The sequence below is a fragment of the Cercospora beticola genome, chromosome 5 (genome assembly GCF_033473495.1).
Source record: "Cercospora beticola chromosome 5, complete sequence".
NCBI lineage: Eukaryota > Fungi > Ascomycota > Dothideomycetes > Mycosphaerellales > Mycosphaerellaceae > Cercospora > Cercospora beticola.
Window position 1 is genome coordinate 760,387 of NC_088939.1, and position 21,038 is coordinate 781,424.

Sequence of the window (21,038 nt, forward strand, 5' to 3'; positions counted from 1 at the left end):
GAGCCAAAGCTCAATTTGTTTCTGTGGGTTGACACAAAGGAGCTAAGACGTCCAGTGGAAGTGGGCAAGCATATCGGCGACTCGATCAGTACTTGGAATTTCGACTACCGCAGCCCACTACATGGGATACCCAAAATCTGGTAACTGAGCGAAGGCCAAAAGATCCCTAAATTAATCAGAAATCTAGCTTTCGAATGGCAAAGTCTCATATCAATACCAGATAAACAAATCATAAACTACCAGATAACTGTTCTCTTATAACCTTATGACTCCCCTGTTTCTGCCGCGCCAGTTGTACAATACACGTCTCACCATAAGGATTCTTCGCACCATTAAGCATCGCCGCGGCTTTTTTCGCTTCACGAGCATTTGCCAAATCGACGAAACAATAATGGCCTGTTGGAAAGCCGGGTCCTTGTCGATTCGGAGGTGGAGAAATGAGTTTGCTGACGGCTTGTAAGTTGAAATCTTTGAATAGCGTTTTCATTTCGAGTTCGAGGGTGTAGTATTGGGGAATTCGAGGGAGGCGGCCGACGAAGAGTCTGCGGCCTTCTTCGGCGGGGGTGGTCCAGTGGGTGTGAGCGTCGTCGCGGTGCCAGCGGTCGAAGACGTAGGGAGGTTGTTCGGCTTGATTTGGTGTTGGGGATGGGTTGGGTTGGGTTCTCCAGTTGTTTTGAGATCTCCAGTTTTGGTTATCTTTTCTGTCACTGGAAGAGAGGTTGTTGTTTTGTGGCGAGGCTGTCCTTCGTTTGGTGTTGAGATTGATTTTGATTGGTCTTCCTCGTACATTCTCGCCTTGGAGTGTATCTAGCACATGCTGAGCTGTTTCTCGATCGTAGAAGTCTACGAAGCAGTAACTTGGATTTCGTCCGGTGAAGGGATCGACTGAGATGTCGATGTTTTTGCTAGAAATCAGTCAGATCTATGCAGGCAACGATGTAGTGAGATCTTACTTACACTGTAATATTATGCTGCTGGAACAGTGTTTCGATGTCCTTTTTTTGAGCAACGTAGGGCAAATTGCCTACGTACAGCCTGGGTGTTTCTTCCATGCTGTGTTCCTCTGTGCCAACTCGTCAATTCGGACGCCACTGTGGTCGTAGTGTCAATGTTATAGCAAACTCACTGCCCACAAGATGGCAGCAGCGCTCGAATGGAGCTCTTTGTCTTTCTTGGAGATTTGGTAATCTGTTTGCGTATAGTACAGGGATAGCCCACGTGATGGGCATGCGCTCTTGGCGCGACCAGAAGCTTCCTTTTGGGAAGCATGAATGGTTTGCAATACCTTTGTCGTGTGGCGGAAAATGGATGACTCCCGAAATGAGGTCCACCAGTCATTGGTCCATTCATGACATCCTTGGCCAGCGCCTGGCCAAGTGCTGAATATATGTAGTGTACAATGAAGAAACTTTTATACACTGCACAAGCTCATGAGGTGAGTGGTCCTGAATGCCGCGGCCATGCGCGTCCAAATCCCTGTGCAAACGCCGCTGCTATGCCTTCAACTGTATCTTTTCATTCACATCTGCCACCTCGCGCCTTGACGTTCATACCATCCACGTCCCATCACATCATCGTCTCTTCCGTCCCATTGCAATCGCCCTGGCTGAGAGCAGCTGCTTCCTAAGCTCTTGCTGCTGTATCACTGAGAACAACGAGTGATTCAGAGATGAATTCTTCCCAGGCGACTTCATCTCCCTCGTGGGCGCATACAATAGTCGCGAGCGAACGTCTTGGCCTATTCGACGTTCGCCGACTCTCCAGCGTCCGAGCTCGCACCAGTAACAGATATGCTTGGGTCGACGGCGATCATCTCGGCGAGGATATCAAGGATTGGCTGTTCACAAACACGTTAGCTACCGTTGATTCCATCACCCCGGTCATCTATTGGAAATTTACCTTTGGCACTGTCTTGTCGTAAATGCTAATCAACTCTCTCGGCTGTGGGTAGACCTTCAATGCCTTGTAAAAGCACAGCGCAGCCTCTACGGGATCGCTTCCATCCTGGCACATTCCCTCACCCCGTGCGACCTCCTGCATGAAGTATGCCTCTGTCTCCTCGGGATCGCGAGGGAAGCCCTCCTCGTTTGCTTCATCGACAACAGCCCGGATCTTCAGTTTTTGCTCCTCCTCAGCGGCCTTGGAGGATTCGTTCACTTCTTTGGCGACTTTCTTGTGCTGGCGTTTGAGATATTTTCTGAATTCGGGGTCGCTGCGGCGTCGGTAGTCGAAGTAGAATGCATAGCCAATGCCGCTGACGGCAAGGAGGGATGCGATGCCAGCGACTATGGTGGTTGCTGAGGGACCAGATGAGGGTGTTGTAGATGCCATTCTTCTTTCTCGATTGCCTGTTATGTACTGTGTATCTCGGCGATCCTAGGCGTGATGATTCTGGGTGTTGTGTCGACTGGTACAGAGCGAAGTTGATGTTGAAGAACTTTTGGGGCGCGTCGAACTAGTCCAGTGATGCAAAGCTGGGAAGCTGTCGCGGTTCTTGGCTTCGCCGTCGTCACTGCACGGAGGATCGGCGGTCCGCCCGGGCGAGAGCTCACCCAGACCGGAGCTCCCATTGTCGATACAACAGTCCAGAGCCGTCGCCGTGATGAGTGAGAGCAAGGGCATCTCGCTGCGTCGTAAGAAGACGACGGCAGCGCGCCCCATCATCTCCGGGCCCATTCAGCAAACGCCGCGCGATCCCTCCACCGACAGGAACAACTCCACCTACAGCAGCGTCGCCGACGCGAAGTCCACCAGGAGCGATGCTACCTCGCGCGAACGACTCCGACTGGGCGGTGACCAGACGAGCGACCTCGTGAAGCGGCGCTATAGCACGCGTTTCACCGCTGGCATCCCGCAAGATGGCCCAGCTCCGCCCATGCCGGCCATGCCGAGCATGCCCTCGCAATACCGCAGCGATGCCGCGAGCCAAAGGAGCAGGTCGCGTCCTGGGCCTGGCGGAAGAGGACCTTCTGCACCGGCGAGTGGGAGGACATCACCGGACAAGGGCGGAGAGCGCGGACCTTCGAAGCTGAAGATTGATATGCGCGCATTGAAGGACCCAAACCTGCAGGCTGAGAAGTACGTGCAGGCTATACTGGCCGATGCCACCGAGCAGGATATCGAGGCCTATCAGCGAGACTTGCAGGGCGTCAAGGCACATACAGATGCAGATCTCCAGCACAATGTCTTTCAGAATCGCACCCAATTCATCAAGATCTCCAAGGAGGCCGATAAGCTGAAGACGGAGATGAGAACTCTACGGACTTTGATGAGCGATCTGACAGGCGCATTGGGACATGCTGCCAGCGCTGGCGGCGCCGACTTCAACACCGCAGCAAGTACGCTCAGCTTGGCGGACAGGAAGCGCGCCAATAGGAGTAGCGTTGCCAATCTGGAAGCCATGTGGAGTACGCATCTACAGACATTGTGGAAGAGGGTGGAGGGCAGTCAGAAATATTTGCCTGCCTTGCCTGGGCGACATATTATCATGGAGAGCCAGCGATGGGTAGAGCTCAATGCTGCGACCTGGAAGCCGCGAAGGCGTGTAGCGCTGGTTCTGCTCAACGATCATTTGCTGGTCGCAAGCGAGAAGAAGCGTCCTGCAGAGGCGGCACCACAGAAGAATAATCGCCAAAGCATGTATGGCGGGCCGCAAGGCTCATCTCAGACCACGCTCGTGGCAGATCGCTGCTGGCCGCTGCACGATGTGAGCCTCGCAGACATCTCAACCCGCGCCTCTACTACGATTGGACACTCCAACAGCAAGGAGAATAAGGCCATAGCCAACGCCATCAATGTGAGGGCAGGCAACGAGAGTTTCACATATGCGATAGCCGATAGTGGCGACAAACTGGGCCTTATTGTGGCTTTCCGCAAGGCGCAGGAAGACCAAAGAAAACTGCTCGCCCAAGAGCACAGCAAGCGCGAGAAAGAGCTGGACCAGCTTGCATATCTTTCCGCTCGAGATCCACGCTCGCTCAAGAAAGCTGCTGCAGCGGGTCAAGACTCAAGTGACGCGAATTCTTTCAGCAGTCTGTCTCGCAGCAACTCTGTACTGGTCGATGTCGATGGTCGCCCTCAATCGATTCGCTGGGTCGAGTCACAAGTCGACGGGCTTGATATCGACATTGCTCTCCAGCACTTCGAAGATGCCGTCTCCCGAGTCGAAAAGTTGCGCAAAATGGCGCGAGGAATCAAAGGCAATCAGACGGCTCAGGATATCATCCAGGCGAAAGTCAACGAACGCGCGTCTAAGCTTGCCAATGTTGTGGCGAGACAGCTTGGCTACGAAAGTGGTGGTCAAGAGGCGACACAGCGGTCTGTATCCTGGTTGCTTCGTCTCGGCTTCGAAGAACTCGCTCGCACGACGTACCTCGGCGCACGAACAGATACCATTCGCATTCGCACTCGCTCCTTGCCCTTCACTGGTGCGCTTGAACCGTACGTCAAAGCGTTGTCCTTCACGACGTTCACACTATTGCTGCATACCTTTCGAACATTCAACGTCAGCTTTTCTAGTACGAGCGGTAGCGCAGTGGTTAAGTGGGCGAAGGAAAGAGTTGACGAATTCAATGCTACTCTGGCAAGACAGATGAGTAGTATTGAGAAGGATGGCGAGTTGTGGAATGCTTGTGTGAGCATCGTGAGAGAGAATGCCCAAGCGTTGAGAGAGGTCGGTGTAGACTTTCACGGAATTGTGGCGAGAGGACTCGAAGAAGGTGGCGTGAAGGAAAGGCATGCCAATGGTGCTCCTGGCGTTGGGCTTGGCGTGACTACTTGAATACCGGCACCAGCTCTTCTAGATCCTGGGGTAAGGTGAAGTCAAAACAGCACAGCTAGGATATGGAAATCAGCTGGCACAAGCAGTGGACGTGGTACGGGGAACAACATGCCAGTGCCAGGATAGGCATTCTTTCAAAGCGACCCGGACGACCATTTTGCAATTGACATTTCTATGTCCCCGCTTGCCCGCTCATTCACATTTGAACTCCAGGCGCATTTTGGATCCAGAAGAGTCACGCTACGATGAACGATAATCCCAAGGGTCTCGCAAGTTCAGCCATTTCCGGGCCGGCTCACCGTGGCGCAGACTTGCATCGGTCGATGAGACATTGGGTACCATTGTATCTAAGGTACCGATACCTCGCCAATGCGATTTCCTGGGCATGTCGAAATTTGCGACTAGAAACTGCAGGCTTCGGCCCATGCAGAGAACCAGTATGATTCACTGCATTACCTGCATTCGACGCATGCCCATCTATCCCGCAGGGAATGCTATCATCAGATTCCCGGGCAGGAGTTGGGAGATCATGATACGCATGGCGAAATAGGTATCCAGACATCTCCTACGCCTGATCTATCATCCTGGAAGAGACCTACTCGATCAGGCTCGTGCCATCACGTCACGCACGCGAAAATGGTCAATGCAGGCGAGGAAACCTTTGCGTAAGGCTGCGCACGAGCGATGGCAACCAGGTACCCGCGTACCTTCAACCCGGTCCATTGGCCGAACAACGATATCTGTCGACGGAATCACCTTCCATCCGCACAAGGCGCGACATTCTGACGCAGGTACCGCGGACCGCCCGCGGAAAGCCGGAGTTCTCCCGGCCAACTTTTTTCTGGGCTGCTTGCGTTGAGGGTAAATCGCGATATGCAAACGAACGGTCTGACGAACGCTGACGCTCGGTTGCCGATAAGCGGATTGTGTGGGATTGTAGAAGTAGACAGGACATCCCACGCAGGACATTAACTAGTGTATCGTCCGCGACGTGCGATTTCTTCCAATTGCTTTTCTGGGATTGCGGTGAAGAGGCTTTGGCGTCTGCATTGGATCACGTGAGTGGGTTTTCGTTACCAAGGGAAGGGAAGAGAGGGACTTTGGCTGCATTTGTTACGTCGGACATCCCGCGTTGGGCAGGTGGGCTTTTCGTCGTTCCACGAACTTGGGACTTCTGGTTTCGGGTTGGTTTCATCGGAAGTTCAAGAACAGGAACGAAAGTCGACAAGGTATCTGGCAACACTTCACTGAGCTCAACAATCCTGCTTAAGTCCCAATCGGAACAAGCAATAGTCGTGTTCAGAGACAAAGTTCTGGCATAGCAGCGTATCGTCACTATGGGCTGGAATACTGTTCTTACCCTTGACAAAGACGTCACACCGGTTCCTCGATCGACTTCTACGACAGAGCAAGAAGATACATACAGCACTCAGCACAGTATTGCATGCTCAAGCAATAAAACCTCATTCGAAATGCCACATTCACAATCCCAAGATCCTCAATCATACAATCGATCCCGTCGACGCTCCTCCACGCTCGCCAACCTCAGCGACACCGAAGAAACCCACCCTCCCAAATCCCGCCGCCGCTCCTCAGCCCTCAACACAACCCTACTCTCCCAACTCCGCCTAACCCAACGCCAAAAACCACTAACCTCCCGCCTCCTCACACTCCCTGCCGAACTCCGCAACCAAATCTACATCACCTATTTCACCCATCCAACCTACTCCGAAGACTGCCCACCACGAATCCGACCCTCATATACTCTCCCACCCCTCCTCAAAACTTGTCGCCAAATTTACAACGAAGCAATCGGATTATACTATTCCGCTACACCTGCTTTCCGATGCTTAGATGAGGATTCTACTGTCAAGTGGTTGGTGAATTTGCCTGAGAGGTGGAGGGGAATGTTAAAAGAGGTGAGGTTTGATACGAGGTGGATTATTTTTTCTACGCCTTTTATTCCGGTTCCGGGGGCGGAGTTGTGGTTGGTGGGGGAGTTGGTGGGGAAGTTGGAGAAGAGGGGGTTTGATTGCGAGAGGTGGTTGTTTAGGGAGGGTGAGGGGAGTGGGAGGGTAGAGGATGGGGAGGAAGGAGGAGAAGAAGAAGAAGTGACGACTACGACTGGAAAGTTGAAGTGTAGCTTTTATCGGAGAGGTGGTGGGGGCCAGGAGGGGGCGATTATTTGGACGGATAAGCCGGGGTTGATTGAGAGTGTTACTGCTGCTGTGTAGAAGGATTTTTCTTTGATACCCTGTGCGAGGAGTTATGGTTATGCGTTTTCTTGGTGTGTTTCTGGCGAAGCGTGGTACGGTCTTTCTTCGAATGACACGAGCATTTAGCAAGATTTGCGTGTGCACTCACCCAAAATGTTGAAGAAACAAAATTGGACAATCACACAGTGCGCTTCTTTCTCATCAGTTCATTCATGACATCATCCACTCATATCACACATCAAAAATCTTCCGCTCCAACCCCTTCCTCCATATCTAATACCCACAAATCCTCCTCTCCCCCGGCCCATCCAACGTAGGCACAACCTTCCTAATCAACCCATCCTCCCCAAACTCCAACTTATCAACCGTCGTCTCCCGATGCGTCCCATCCCCATTCGGAATCCTAAACCTATGATACGCAATAAACCACTCATCCGTCCCCGGAACATTCACAATCGAATTATGCGCCGTGCCCAAAATCCCTTGACTCTCATCTTTCTCTAAAATCACTCCATGATAAGTCCAAGGTCCTGTAGCGGAAGGTCCGGTGGCGTATCCGACGCGATAGTTCGGACTTCCGGTGTCGTCGATTGAGTAGGTGAAATGGTAGTATGGAGCGCGATAGACGACGAAAGAAGCTTCGCGGAAATCTGTCAGACCGGAGATAGATTGGAGGGTTGAGGGGATGATGGATTTCATATCCTGGGAGAGTTCGGCCATGACGGGATTTCCGTTTCCCCAGTAGAGGTAGAATTTTCCTGTGATGGGGTCGTGGAAGGCTTGAGGGTCGATGGCTTGGCCGGAGGTTATGGCTTCGTTGTTGAGGATCATGGCTGTGGGTTCGGCGGTGAAGGGGCCTTCGGGGGAAGAAGCTACGGCTACGCCGATGGTTTTGCGGTCGTAGGTGGGGTTTTGGCCGGAGAAGTAGAAGTAGAATTTCCCGTCGCGTTCGATGAAGCCGGGGGCCCAGGCGTTGCCTGTGGCCCAGGGGACGTTGCCGTTTGTGCCGTTCAAGGTGAGGAAGGCTGTGTCGGAGCGGGTCCAGGTGACGAGGTCGGAGGATTTCCAGACGAAGAATTGTTGGCCGCCCCAGCCTGGGAAGCCGTCGGTTGTGGCGTAGATGTAGTATTCGCAGCCGACGATGGCGATGTTGGGGTCTGCGTATCTACGGATACAGGTGATGATCAGCATGTGCTGTGGTATGTATAAAGCTATGCTACAAGTAGATGTGTTACCTACAGGCCTGGAATCAAAGTGCTGCGCTTCTGCAGCTTGTTTTCCTCCCGCTTCGCCAGTGCGCTCGTCAGGCGCTGAAGTTCGGCTGCAGTTACTGGGATGACAGTGCCATGGCGAGGGCTCGTTGGCAGTTTGTATGAAGGGGAGACCTTCCAGTCAGGGTTGGCAATGTCTGCTGTCTCGAGTGGGATGTATCCTCTTCCACCATACTCGTCCACGAAAAGGTAGAACTTGTCGCCATTGACATCAGCAGGATTTGCGCGGAAGGAAGTTGGGCCTTCAATGGCCTGAGTTCCTGCGTCGCGGCCAATGCAGCTTGCCACTGTCGTCCACCCATCGAGTTGACTCAGAAGTGTTGGTGAACTCTCTTGAATGATATCGGTGCAGCCTGTCACTCCACCCTCATCCTTTGTGAAGCGGTAGAATGTATCGCCAGATTTGAGGACTGTGGAGTCAATGCGAGATGTTCCAGCGTCTTGCCAGATCTTTGCTTCGCTGAAAGTGATAAAGTCCTGAGTGGTGGCGTACATCATTCGGTGGTAGGTGTTGCCAGTGTGGTTGGTATCGTCTTCGGCATAGAGACTTGACGCCCAGTAGACCACGTAAGAGCCAATGTCTTCGTCGTAGTAAGCTTCTGGTGCCTGGACAGAGGTCAGCGAAGGTTGTTACTGGCTTTGCAGCTGTTGTGTTGCCACGTACCCATGTGTTGCCGGCAGTAGGAGGCGACACAAGCACGTGTCGTTGCTCTGACCAGTTGACAAGGTCTTCGCTCTCCCAAATCTCAAGATATCTGCTCCCCGTCCTCACTGAGTCTCCCCATGATGTGCCTGACCCAATCGACAAGTCTGTCGCTATGAGGAAGAACTTGGTGCCGTCGTTCGATCGGATAACAAATGGGTCCCGAAGACCTTTCGTGCCTTGGTTTGAAGATAGCACGGGTTGACCTGGGAGCAAGTTAGAAGTGGAAGCGATGAATGTCACGAGTAGGTAGCATGAGCCACTCCACATCGATCTGGAATATGGCTGATCGATTTACCTCCATTCAGCTCTTGCCAATCCAAAGCATTATTGCCATTGCTGGCAGCCAAGTAGATTTTCTCGCCATCGATGGAGTTGCCTGTGAAATAGGCAAATGCATAGCCTTCATATTGTGCATCTTGCCTCGTGTTCAATATAGGGCTGCATTGTGTCAGTGTGGCAAGGCTAGTCGCAGCTGTGAGCAGCTGAACCGCAAAAGACCGCATATTGAAATGAAGACCTAGAGTTTTGCAGGTGATCCGACCAGAAACACTACAATGGCATTGACGCCAACCTTATGTCTACATGTTGACGTCCATCTTTGGGTGACATCGTGAACAATTCTTCCGGCGCAGGCATATCCAGGTTGCAAGTAAGACCTTGGCAGGGCAATTAGGGCACTTCTTGGTGGCGAAGCAGTCTTCATGACGCAGTTCGGCATGTGCTGGAGCGCTGCCGAGAGGTTGCATGATGATATACGGCATGTGGAGCGAAGCTGTAGTGGGAAAAGGATCAGAAAGATTGATGGAGAAATGCGCCGTCCCTCCACATCTCCGCATTGTTGTCGGTCTCGGCATCCCACAGTCCGGTTAAATGCTCCTGCCGATGCCCAGCCGTGAGGGAGGGACAACCAGTCTCATCACGTGACGCCGTCTATTTCCGTCTTCCTTTCCGTTTCGGACCGTGGAGCACTGAGTTGACGATTTGCCTTTGGTCCAGTTCAAACTCCCTGTTCTTCAACGGCATTTGACACCTCTGACACTTCTGCGACTTCTCGGACGGGAAAACCGTTCGTTTTGGCAGGCGTTGCACAGCGCAGGACCTCTGTCACTGTCTCACGCCCACTGCCATCCTCATGGCGGCCGACAGCCACAATTGCGTTGAGCCGCTCTCGAAGACCCTCCGTCTACGAGCATGCCTGCTCCACGACTGAGGACGAGGGTTTCTCCTCCCTGATGGCGCAAACTGTCATGGTTTCTGCAATCTCGACGGCGGAGCGCAGCTTGGCAAAGGAGTCACGAAGTGTCTGCCGCAAACAAGGGCACGCCAACCTGACAGACTGGGCGGATGGTCTGGGAAATAGTTTGTTTGCTGGGCGGCAGACAACTTTTGTGATTGAGCGGGATCAAAGGTAAGGAGCCGCGAGATGCACCCACATGACTGAAAGCAGAGTCGACGCAGAGCCATGCGCATCTTGCCGCTGGTCGTACCGCGTTTGCAAATGCGCGTGGAACGCGCAAAAAGGTATTCATATCACGCGGTTCGAGCAGCCTTCCGCGTACGGACCCCACACCTCGATTCCCCGAGACGACATTTTGCGTGGCCCATTGAGAAGCAGCCAAGAAGGATGATCGCCAGGACAATGCACGCGCGGTTCACTTCACCACCAACCCTCCACGTTTTGGCCAGAGGACCAGAGGACATTGAGACACACGTTGAAGACATGCTACATTCTGGACTTGTCGACATGCATGAGCCTAAGGTGCGGCAAACTCTATCGCGGGTACAGTATTGCAGGGGCATGATGCACGATGCCTAAGATCCACTCCCGGAACTGATCATCTCATCATACATTCACGGGTACACGCAGTGTGCACTCTACTGCGCTCTCAATGCTGCCGACATGCCAGAGTTTCCAAGGCAAATTTGTTGAAATTCGCGCCTCCAGCAATCATGATGCATGCTTGATCGTGCACGGTCTACGACGGCCACGACCACGCGAGCTCTTCCATGATATCGGAGCTAGGCACGATGCTATGTGTAACGCGAGGCTGTGTTACTCCGGGTGATCCCTACTCATCCTGGATGCAATAGATGATTGCCTCTGTGCCGCTGTTGCGAAGTATGGATGAACCCGACGCCCGCCCAAGCTCAGATCGCCCTTCCCAGAGGTTTGAAGGGTGGTGCGTGGACCTGGAACCACAAAGCCTCCTGCTGCATGGGCTCCATCTCCTTTTGAGTATACATGTGGCCATTGCTCGCCTATTAACAATTTCTTTGATTCTTTGTCTGCTTCGTCGTTAGCTTACCCGCCGGTGCGATGTCGTTGATCACTCTTTTCACGCTCTTTACTTGTGCTAGTGCTGTTACGAGGCGGTTTGCAATTGACGTGCAATGGGGAACGGGCGCGCCAGATGGCTTCGAACGTCGGATGATGTTGGTGAACGGCACTTCTCCTGGACCACCGTTGGTCGTTGATCAAGGTGACAATGTTGAGGTATGATACTTGAGTACCGTTTCAGCCACGTGCTCACTTGTCTGCAGTTCTATGTACGCAATGGCTTGGACGTGGAAGCCACAGTCCACTTTCATGGCATTGTGTAAGTGCACATGGTCTCGATCCATGTCACGCTATTCCTGACGTTGGCAGACAACAAAACACACCTTGGTCAGATGGTGTGCCCGGACTGTCGCAACGACCTATTGCTCCTGGATCTGACTGGTTATACAAATGGACTGCTAATGAATATGGAGCATATTGGTAAGTCTAAATCTTTGCAATGCGCAACACATCTGCTCATAAGATGTTGCAGGTATCATGCACACTATCAAGCTCAAGCCAGCGATGGATTTTATGGACCTATCTTAATCAGGCCTCGACAATCGGAGCCCAGGCCGTTCAGTGGCATCACCAACGACCCGCAAGAACTGAGGGCGATTCAACGAGCCGAGGACAATCCACATTTCATCATGGTTGCTGACTGGCAGCATGTGACTTCAGAAGAATTATACGACATCGAGAACCGCACTAATATCGATGTGTATTGCTCTCAAAGCATACTGTTCAACGGAAAAGGCTCCGTTCCCTGCTTGACTCCTGACGAACAACGAGCGGCTATACCACCTCCGTTCCAATGGCTTTACGCACCGGGTGGACCCATGGCTGATCAAAACCTCACTGCTAATGGCTGCGCCCCCTTCAATGGATTCACGAACAACCCCGGGCCCATAAACCCGTCCGGACTTCCGAAAGAGGTAGTCGGATGTGAAGCCACTCAAGCCGAACTGTCCGATTTCAAAGTCGACCCCGCGGAACAATGGGCTACCTTCCACCTCATGAGTTCCACCTCCATATTGGCACCTGTCGTCTCTCTGGACGGGCATGTAATGTGGGTTTATGCTGTCGATGGTCGATACATCGAGCCCTATCGGGTACATGGAGTGCAGCTCTACAGCGGCGAGCGCTACTCGGTGATGATCCCACTCAACCAGGCTCCAGGCACTTACACGTTCCGCGCAAGTCACCTTGGCTTCAATCAGATTCTCAGCGGGTATGCGACTGTCACCTATACGGGTGGCGATGCGGACGAAAAGGATGAAGGTGGTTACAATGGGGGCGGTGGTGGTAAGCCTCCTTCTTACGGACAACATTTTCCCAGCAAAGGTCATCAGCCCCATAGCTACGGCGAGCAAGGTCCCAACAGTGAAAACGATCCTGCACATCCAGGATCGAGGTTCCCTTGTTTTGAACACCCGCCATCGAACTTTGCCCACGAGGCACGAAACTGCATCAAGAACGGGATTGACTCTTGGCTTCCAGGTCTTGGGCGGAAAGGTCTAGCAAAGCGTCAATCAGACAACGACTCACAAGCGTACTTTACCTATGGTGGATTCCCTGTCTCACAAGATGTCATTCTCCTCAACACGACCAACATCGTGCCATTCCCGAATGTACCACCCGCACGAGACGTCGACGCCACCCACATTTTCTACATGTCCAGATTCCAAGCCCCATGGCTCTGGACCGTAACAGGCCGAGCAGCATACCCAAGTCACCCAGAAGAATACGCCGAAGACACTCCACTCCTCTACTATCCCAACAGCCCAGAAGCCAACAACCGCGACCTCGTGGTCCGCACCCAAAACAACACCTGGATCGACCTCGTCTTCTTCGTAACCGACATCTTCGGCCCACCACATCCCATGCACAAACACAGCAACAAAGCCTACGTCATTGGCAAAGGCGTCGGAAACTGGACTTGGGACACTGTAGCAGAAGCTGCTGCCGCGCAACCACAGTATTTCAATTTCGAGAATCCGCCGCTACGAGATGGATATGCGACGGAACCTTCGGCCGGCCAGCCGGTTTGGTTGGTTATAAGATATCATGTGGAGAATCCGGGGGCTTTTATGTTACATTGTCATATTCAGACACATCTGGCGGGGGGAATGGCTGTGGCTTTGCTGGATGGTGTGGAGGATTTCCCGGAGATCCCGGAGGAGTATGCTGTTGATGGGAATGGGATGTGACGTCTTTGCGGTTTTGCGATTTAATTACAGCACAGACTGGACGGCAGACTGTTTCTTTCAGCTTTCGTTTTTGGTGCTTGGTTGGACCAATTTTTGACCAGACTTAGCGAGTTTCTAGATACCTCACGCCAGTGAACGGCAGGTCTTTCATGTTCTTTACATTAGAAGTTACAATTGTCAACCACTTCATATGAGTGAGTATAATGCACTCTCTGGGTGTATACCTTTGCCACAGCGATCCTGTGAACTTCCAGAGAAGGTTACAGATTTCCCTCCTCGATCGTTTCAGAGCTGGAAAATGCAATCAGGCCTTGTTCTGCATTCGCCAAGTCAAACAAGCCCAATTCACAGGTTGTGTTCCTTGACGCTTGTCGTATCATTTCATTCACATTTCGTTACATCTAAATCCATCCCTCTAACCCTAGGGCTCCAACTTCCCAAACAAAGTGAAAAATCTAATCAATCTCAATCCCCACCTTCGCAAAATGCTTCTGCTCCCACATATACTGATACGCCTCAGGAACCTGATCCAATTTCCACTTCTTCTTATCAATCACAGGATGAATATCATTCGCTTCGATTGCGCGATTCATCTCTTCGAATTGATGTCTGGAACCCACTAAAATTCCTCGCACAGTACATTGGTGTGTCAGAGTATCGAGCATTGTAGGGGCGTTTTCGGCTTGGAATCCGCCGATGAAGCCGATGATGGTGATTATGCCGTCGATGGCGATGGCGGCGAGGGATTGTTGCATTGTGTTGGGGCCGCCGACTTCGACGATGTGGTTGACGCCGCGGTTGCCGGTTAGCTTTTTGGCGGTTTGGCCCCAGTTGGGTTCTTCTTTGTAGTTGAGGACGTGGTCTGCGCCGAGTTTTTTAAGGAGGTCGGCTTTGGAAGAGGAGGAAGTTGTAGCGATGACTTTTGCTCCTGCGGCTTTGGCGAATTGGACGGCGAAGATGGAGACGCCGCCTGTGCCTTGGGTGAGAACCCAGTCGCCTGGGAGGAGTTGTTTGGAGCCGTAGAGGGCGTTCCAGGCTGTGAGGCCTGCGCAGGTGAGGGTTGCGGCTTCGATGTGGTTGAGGTTGGAGGGTTTGTGGACGAGGCCTTGTTCGTCGTATGCGCCGTATTGCCGGAGTGTGCCGTCTATTACTCCTCCTACTCCGCCTTGAAGGGAGTGCTCGTCGAGAGAGCCGGCGATGTGTCCTTGGTTGAAGAGTGTGACGACTTCGTCACCTTTTTTGAAACGTGTTACTCGAGAGCCGACTTCTTCTACGATGCCGGAGCCGTCGGAGCCTGCGACGACGTTGGAGGCTAGAGGGAAGGGGTATTGGCCTTTGGTGATGATGAGGTCACGGTAGTTGAGGGAGGCGCCCTTGACTGTATGCTCTGTTAGTCTCGAGCTGCAGCTTGATGTTGATGTGGGAACTTACACTTTACGAGAACGTCTTTGTCTCCAAGCTGTGGCTTGTCCTCATCGGATTGCTTGAGGTCGGCGAAGCCATTCTTGCCAGTAACTCTCCAAGACTTATTTCCAGGCATTTTGATGATGGATCAGCAGTTGATAGCTTTTTTCAGATAGAATAAGATTGTGATAGAGAAATCGACAGTAAGGACCTGATCAATACTTGTGCTCAAGATGAGGAGCAGCTCTATTTCTAAGCTGCACAATCTTCCAGAACAACCTACCTTGCTGGCGAAAGACTCGGACCCACGTCCTATATGCCATCATCGCTGATGGCATGCGCAGTCGGCAGAAAAGAGGGAATGACGTTTCCTTTGTGAGTGTTGCTAGGGGGAGCTTCTGTCGGAAGGTTATTGGAGGCGATATATCGGCACGGCAGTGATGGCTTGGCGATGATTATTGATTGCGAGGTATTCAATGTTGATGATGATATTGATGGCAGTGGTGGCTTCGTCCGAGTTCTGTCCGATGACTTACCAATCTGCTGTGATGCATGCACAGGGAAGCTCTCTTGCCAAAGCGAATAATCTGGGGAGCATTCATTTCATTTCTCGGAGGCCTGGGAGGTCTGTCCGGTCTTTAGCGCAGGAACGAGCACCAAATGGAAAGAAGAATGCGTATCCTTGGAAGGACCAGAAGGTGGAAAGAAGGTGTGTTCATCACAAATTCTATAGCCAACAGCGTAGTCATTCTTCATTCATCTTCCGGAATATCTAAAAAGGCAAATTCTCTCCATCATAAAGCTCGCTCGCCCCCAGCAACATATCCAAAATCGGCGGCTGGATGTCAATCCCCGCAATCTGCGTCGGTATCGTAGCAAAGGCTTGCACATTCTCAATCAGACATTGCGAAAGATCATAGGTCAAGTATACATCCGCGCTGAAAGTGATCGGAAGGGCGAGACCATGTAACACTCCGAGTGTGACGTTCGTGGTGATGATTGTCGTTCCATTATCGAAATCTGTGTAGAGACCTGTTACGCGGGAGAAGACTTGGCGAGTTGCAACGGCGAAGTCGTAGGATGTGGTTCGGTCGACTGCTACGGGAATTGCGGGGCCGCCGTTGGGGTTTCTGCGTTGGAAAGTTAGGGTCTAGATGTTGGAGATTGTATTGATCGATTGATAGCTTACATTTGTATTTGACAGTCGTCTCGGAAGGGTACACGTTGGAATGCTTCTTCGGACTCAAATGGCTGAATGAGATTGTATGCGAACACAACTTGTTGGGCGCCTGCGACACGGTATTCTGAGGTGCAGTCTCCAGGCCCTGTGCCGTTCGGTAGGAAAGGGCCAGAAATTGGGCCATTGTCGACTGGGTCTCCGCTTTGAGGAAGAGCTGTTACTGATGCTACTGCTGCAGCGAGAAGGAAGATCGTGGAAAACATATTGATGGAAAAGAGTGTGTTGTCAGTGTTCGAAGGAGTGATTTGCAGGATCAGCAAAACTCGTGGCTCTTGCGTGGTACTTATGATCACCGGAGCATGCTACGTGCAGTCGTGCATTGAAGCATACCGCTATCGTCTGCTTGACGGTTTCTCCTCAATCGCTACCAGCGACAACGGTCATCTTCGATGTGAGGGTTGCTCCACGACCCGTTGAAATTGTCATCCAGAAGTCGCTTATGCGCCCAAAAGGGTAGCAACAGGCCGTGTCTTTGGAGCGCCGTGTCATATCATTCGCCTGAGTGCTATGCGTATGGTAAGGACCAACACCGGGGTATGTCCACTTTCGTCGCCATTGCAAGTGGACTGGACCAGCAGACACTGTCCAAAGAAGGCAATTGATGTGCCGGAGACATCGGGTGCCAAGCAAAGTGCTGTGAGGCTTGCAGCATACATACGCTGACGACAACTCCGGAGCTATCGGACTGGCTGGGAGCAGCAATGCGAACTGGCGCGTCAGAATCAACTCTCCCGCCTGTAGTGGGCAAATGGATCGAACAATTTCCCGCCTCTGACACAGTGCTACCCGTCTAGTCCTGATGCGCGTTGCATCCGGTACGCTTGAAGCCAGTATACGTCGAAACCTGTCAGCAGATGAAATGTTGTCGTTCCGCTTTGCCTTTGGCGCGGCAAGAAATGCACGTCCCCGATGTTTGCCTGAGCCCTGCATATCTAATAGGATCGCACGCGGCTCAACGGACCATTTCACAGCACCAGGTTCTCATGATCGGGTTGCAATCCGACGAGCGTTCGGTTTGGTGTTGTCAACTGAGAACAAAGGTTCTGTTCCTGCGCGATCGGCTGCGAAGACATGCTGCGAAGATATCAGCAAGGCCATTCGAGAAATCGTGAGTTACTAAACGCAGGCATCGTCAATCGTGAGGCTCAGACTGCTTAAGTGTTGTTTCTTTGCGATGCCTGTACAAATTCGCTAAACCTGGTAATGCATTCGGCTCGTAGCTACACTTAAAGCTTTGACTTATCCTTAATGTATGAAAGTTGCTTGTTGATCGTGTCGAGCGCTTCTTGTTCAATTCTCGAGACCAGCACTTCGCATGTTGGGATGTCTTTGATGAGTCCAATGCAGAGACCTGCTGTCCAGACCTGTACGATCTCGTTAGCTCAAATCCGTAGCATGACCGGCATCTCGAACTTACGCCATAATCTGGATCGCCATTCAGGAATACTTGTCGCCCTCTTTGTCCGCTAACAAGTGGTTGTACTTCCTCAAACTTTCCAGTCGTCGACTCTCGCTCAATCTTCAGAGCTTCATCGGTAACCTTATTCTTGAACAAGCGATTTGTGTTCTTCCACCTTCGGAGGACAAGCTCGGTATCGTTCTCATCAGCTTTTACAATCGTCTCCTTGATGTTGTGGTGGATTGGCGCCTCGATAGTGCACATGAATCGTGTGCCCATGTTGATTCCGCACGCGCCTAGTGCCAGTGCGCCCGCAAGTCCTTGGCCGTCTGCAAAGCCGCCGGACGCAATGAAAGGTGTGTTGCCCAGTTCCTGTCGTGCGCGAGAGACAAGGATGAAGTTTGGGATATCAGTCTCTCCACAGTGACCTGCACACTCGAAGCCATCGATGGACAGAAAATCGACGCCCATCTTGATTGCAGCAAGGGAGTGTCGAATCGTTGTGCACTTGTGAAGAATTGTAATACCAGCTTTCTTGAGTTTGGGTACGACCTCCTTGATTAGACCAGCAGTCTCTACAATCTTGATCCCTTCCGCGATAATAGCGTCGGCGTACTCTTGGTATGGAGGTGGGTTGACTGCTGGGAGCATGGTGAGGTTCACAGCGAAAGGCTTGTCGGTCATCTTCTTGCATCGTCGGATCTCGTTGCGCAAGTCGCCTGGAGTTGGTTGTGTGAGAGCTGTGATCTGCCCAATGTCAGTACAATCCAGAATGCAGACATTCTGTAGAAAAACACACAATTCCCAGCCCACCAGCATTTGAAACCGCAGATGCCAGCTCTGCATATCCCACCCACATCATTCCACCCTGGATGACAGGTACCTTGATTCCCAAGGCCCTGGTGAGAGCAGTATCGAAAGCGCCCGACATCTTGAAATCTGGATTAGTGGTTTGACAGAACTACACGCAGGTTCAAAGGTCAGAAATTAGATATCGTAAAATTGAACAGCACGACGTAGTTCTTTTGATGTCAGTACAGCTGTGGTTGTGTCGGCGCCGATTAGTGATACTAATCCAGCCTTGAGCTCCGCTTGAGTCCCCTCGATGAAAGTGATAGCCGAGATTGCCGTGGGAATAAGGTCTTGTCAGCATCACGTGAACGCACAGTAGTGGCTTTGTTGCGCGATCTTTGTTTAAATCCTGCTTAATGCCGAGGCTTCGATTTGTTGTTCGCTGCATAGTAGCATGAGATGTAGAACTGCGACATGAGGCTCTCAAATTTTGCTACAGTCATCGAGGGTCTTCATGAAACGCAGGAGGTGGTCAGAAAATCATGTTCCGTTGCAGACTTCGACGATCTCATGGTGTGCACTCCCAAATTTCGCTGCGCAAACATCTCGTTGCCCAGGCCGGAGGACCATCGAATATTCGTAATGCGCAATGCAGAGATGCTGGCTTTTGTCTTGGCTGCCATATCGTTGATGGAATGAAGAAGACAAAGGAAAGCGGGAAGAGTCGCTTCTATTTGTGTGACGGGCCATCCCGTGTCTGTTCTTGGCAATACCGTACCTGCGTCAAACGACATCAAAATGGACAGGTACATGCGCGCCATCGATCTTCTGTATCACCTCACACAAAATACATCCGCACTGGGTTCCAAGTGTATAGCGACAAGATTTGAAGCATAATGCCCTGCAGTTACCACATAGCCACGATGGTAAGGTGGCAAAAGGACGGCTTGGTAACTCCTGGGTATGCCACAATGGCCAGAACTTACCGAGTTCACGGGTGACCGCCAATTCGTCGGGACTCCATGGGAGAACTCCCCGTGGGGATCATGCTGGATCGAAGAAGCGTCTAGGTTGGCAAAATTGCTTTCGTCAGCTGCAAGAGCCAAGTTGCTCATCTGAGGCTCCATCACGCAATCTCGCGCCATAGCACGAATGGTGAATTACTGTCGTGAAGGCGGTGACGTGCTGTGGGTAGGCTCCTCTGCAGAGGGTATTCGATCAAGTGTCAAAGTCGGTATAATAAAGATGTCTGATTCTATGGAAGGTAGCGAACGAGCTGGCTCTATATACCACTGCCGGAACGGAAGAACCGGCAGTTAGGGCTAATTCCGGTTTATGCGAGGTGGCTGCTATAGCCAAACCGACACTAGCAATCTCTCTTTCTCGTATAAATCGTTTAGAACCTGGTTGGTTCACCTTTTAACCTATCCTTAGACGTTATATAATATCGTTCCTTAATTAATAAGCGTCGTTAATGCCTTATTCGGTATTAATTTAGTTATAGAGTTAGTAGAGTTAGTAGTACTATTAATCTAGCGTACCTTATAAACCTCTCTAGCCTCGTATATCTGCCTTAGTACTATAATATCGATTATTAAGCGTTTCTTCTTAGTAGTACCGAGCTTAACTATATATTTATAAAGCGAGAGTAAATCGGTATAGACGATTAATAGTAAAGCTAGTTTGTCTAGTCGCTATAAGATTATAGATAGAGTAGTATTAATACTAAATACTATATTAATACTATAGCTAATAGTATATATCTCTAATATAAGAACTAAGTATATTACTCGTTTACTTTTAGTTAAGCTCTAATAGACGATATTACTAGTTATAGTAAATAAGCTAGTAGCGTTTAATTCGGTACTAATAACGATTAGGCAACCGATTTATAACGAGAAGTCCTTATTATTCGCGAATAAGCTATTAATAAAGATATATAACGCTATCGAATTAAAGTTTAGTAGTTAGTATATTAAACTATAGTTAAAGTTATTTATTTACTATTAGATTCGCTTATTAAGGGCCTTAATATCGTTAGAGGTTAGTACTTTAGATTAAGCTACTACTAAGAGGTTAAAAGTAGCTTTTAGTTAATATATAGATACTAGGTAGGCGCCTCGTATACGCTATACTATATAGCTATTAGTATTATAGATAAAGCTTAGTTATTTACCTTAGCCTTTTAGTATAATACGAATAGTTCCGGTAGTACTTAGTAATATAGTATATCTATTAAAGGTTAGAGGTATATCGGCTATTAGTCGTTCCTTAGGCTTACTAGTAAATACGAAGTATTTAGCCTCTATATACTAGAACTTTTAGTTAGCGAGGATTAGCGTATTATCGGTTTATATTCCGACGATTCTAGTTCTAGGTAATTCCGAGATAGTAATTAGTAAATATAGATTAAACGAGCTAGTTACTATATAGAGTTTGTCCTTATAGTAGTTACTATACGTATTAAACTAATAGGTACCTAATTCCGCTAGTCTATAGAGTAGTAGGACGACTCTTATAATTATTCTATAGTAGTCGCGTTCTAGTTCTTTAGGTAATAACGCTAAAACGACTCGGTTTAGTTCGGTAGTTAACTAGGTATATACTTAGCTAATATTACGTAATTCTAGCGTAAAACCTTGCTTAATTAGACTCGTAGCTAGGCTAATAATTACTCGCTATAATACTTGCTAAATAGTTAGT

General features: G+C 50.6%; 8 protein-coding genes across 8 annotated transcripts; 2 read left to right on the forward strand and 6 right to left on the reverse strand.

Annotated features, from left to right (window-relative positions):
- Nucleotides 1-229: 229 nt before the first annotated feature.
- On the reverse strand, nucleotides 230-1,052 carry RHO25_007545 (uncharacterized protein; the record flags this gene model as incomplete). The annotated part of the gene is made up of 2 exons (XM_023599729.2): nucleotides 230-905; nucleotides 958-1,052. 2 exons carry the CDS (start codon nucleotides 1,050-1,052, stop codon nucleotides 230-232), a joined length of 771 nt encoding a protein of 256 aa, XP_023449610.1.
- A 686-nt stretch (nucleotides 1,053-1,738) lies between these two features.
- Nucleotides 1,739-2,331, reverse strand: RHO25_007546 (uncharacterized protein; the record flags this gene model as incomplete). The annotated part of the gene is made up of 2 exons (XM_023599730.2): nucleotides 1,739-1,837; nucleotides 1,900-2,331. The coding sequence occupies 2 exons, from the start codon at nucleotides 2,329-2,331 to the stop codon at nucleotides 1,739-1,741; spliced, it is 531 nt and encodes a 176-aa protein (XP_023449611.1).
- Nucleotides 2,332-2,602: 271 nt separating this feature from the next.
- On the forward strand, nucleotides 2,603-4,780 carry RHO25_007547 (uncharacterized protein; the record flags this gene model as incomplete). The annotated part of the gene is made up of 1 exon (XM_023599731.2): nucleotides 2,603-4,780. One exon carries the CDS (start codon nucleotides 2,603-2,605, stop codon nucleotides 4,778-4,780), a length of 2,178 nt encoding a protein of 725 aa, XP_023448958.1.
- Nucleotides 4,781-7,269: 2,489 nt separating this feature from the next.
- RHO25_007548 (uncharacterized protein) lies at nucleotides 7,270-9,476 on the reverse strand (the record flags this gene model as incomplete). Its single annotated transcript, XM_023599733.1, has 4 exons — nucleotides 7,270-8,161; nucleotides 8,236-8,873; nucleotides 8,932-9,176; nucleotides 9,269-9,476. The coding sequence occupies 4 exons, from the start codon at nucleotides 9,474-9,476 to the stop codon at nucleotides 7,270-7,272; spliced, it is 1,983 nt and encodes a 660-aa protein (XP_023448960.1).
- Nucleotides 9,477-11,290: 1,814 nt separating this feature from the next.
- On the forward strand, nucleotides 11,291-13,500 carry RHO25_007549 (uncharacterized protein; the record flags this gene model as incomplete). Its single annotated transcript, XM_023599734.1, has 4 exons — nucleotides 11,291-11,467; nucleotides 11,515-11,570; nucleotides 11,621-11,731; nucleotides 11,784-13,500. The coding sequence occupies 4 exons, from the start codon at nucleotides 11,291-11,293 to the stop codon at nucleotides 13,498-13,500; spliced, it is 2,061 nt and encodes a 686-aa protein (XP_023448959.1).
- A 455-nt stretch (nucleotides 13,501-13,955) lies between these two features.
- Nucleotides 13,956-15,040, reverse strand: RHO25_007550 (uncharacterized protein; the record flags this gene model as incomplete). The annotated part of the gene is made up of 2 exons (XM_023599735.2): nucleotides 13,956-14,878; nucleotides 14,932-15,040. 2 exons carry the CDS (start codon nucleotides 15,038-15,040, stop codon nucleotides 13,956-13,958), a joined length of 1,032 nt encoding a protein of 343 aa, XP_023448954.1.
- A 636-nt stretch (nucleotides 15,041-15,676) lies between these two features.
- On the reverse strand, nucleotides 15,677-16,347 carry RHO25_007551 (uncharacterized protein; the record flags this gene model as incomplete). Its single annotated transcript, XM_023599736.1, has 2 exons — nucleotides 15,677-16,034; nucleotides 16,094-16,347. The coding sequence occupies 2 exons, from the start codon at nucleotides 16,345-16,347 to the stop codon at nucleotides 15,677-15,679; spliced, it is 612 nt and encodes a 203-aa protein (XP_023448953.1).
- Nucleotides 16,348-17,370: 1,023 nt separating this feature from the next.
- On the reverse strand, nucleotides 17,371-18,474 carry RHO25_007552 (uncharacterized protein; the record flags this gene model as incomplete). The annotated part of the gene is made up of 3 exons (XM_023599737.2): nucleotides 17,371-17,508; nucleotides 17,562-18,290; nucleotides 18,343-18,474. 3 exons carry the CDS (start codon nucleotides 18,472-18,474, stop codon nucleotides 17,371-17,373), a joined length of 999 nt encoding a protein of 332 aa, XP_023448956.1.
- Nucleotides 18,475-21,038: the final 2,564 nt, after the last annotated feature.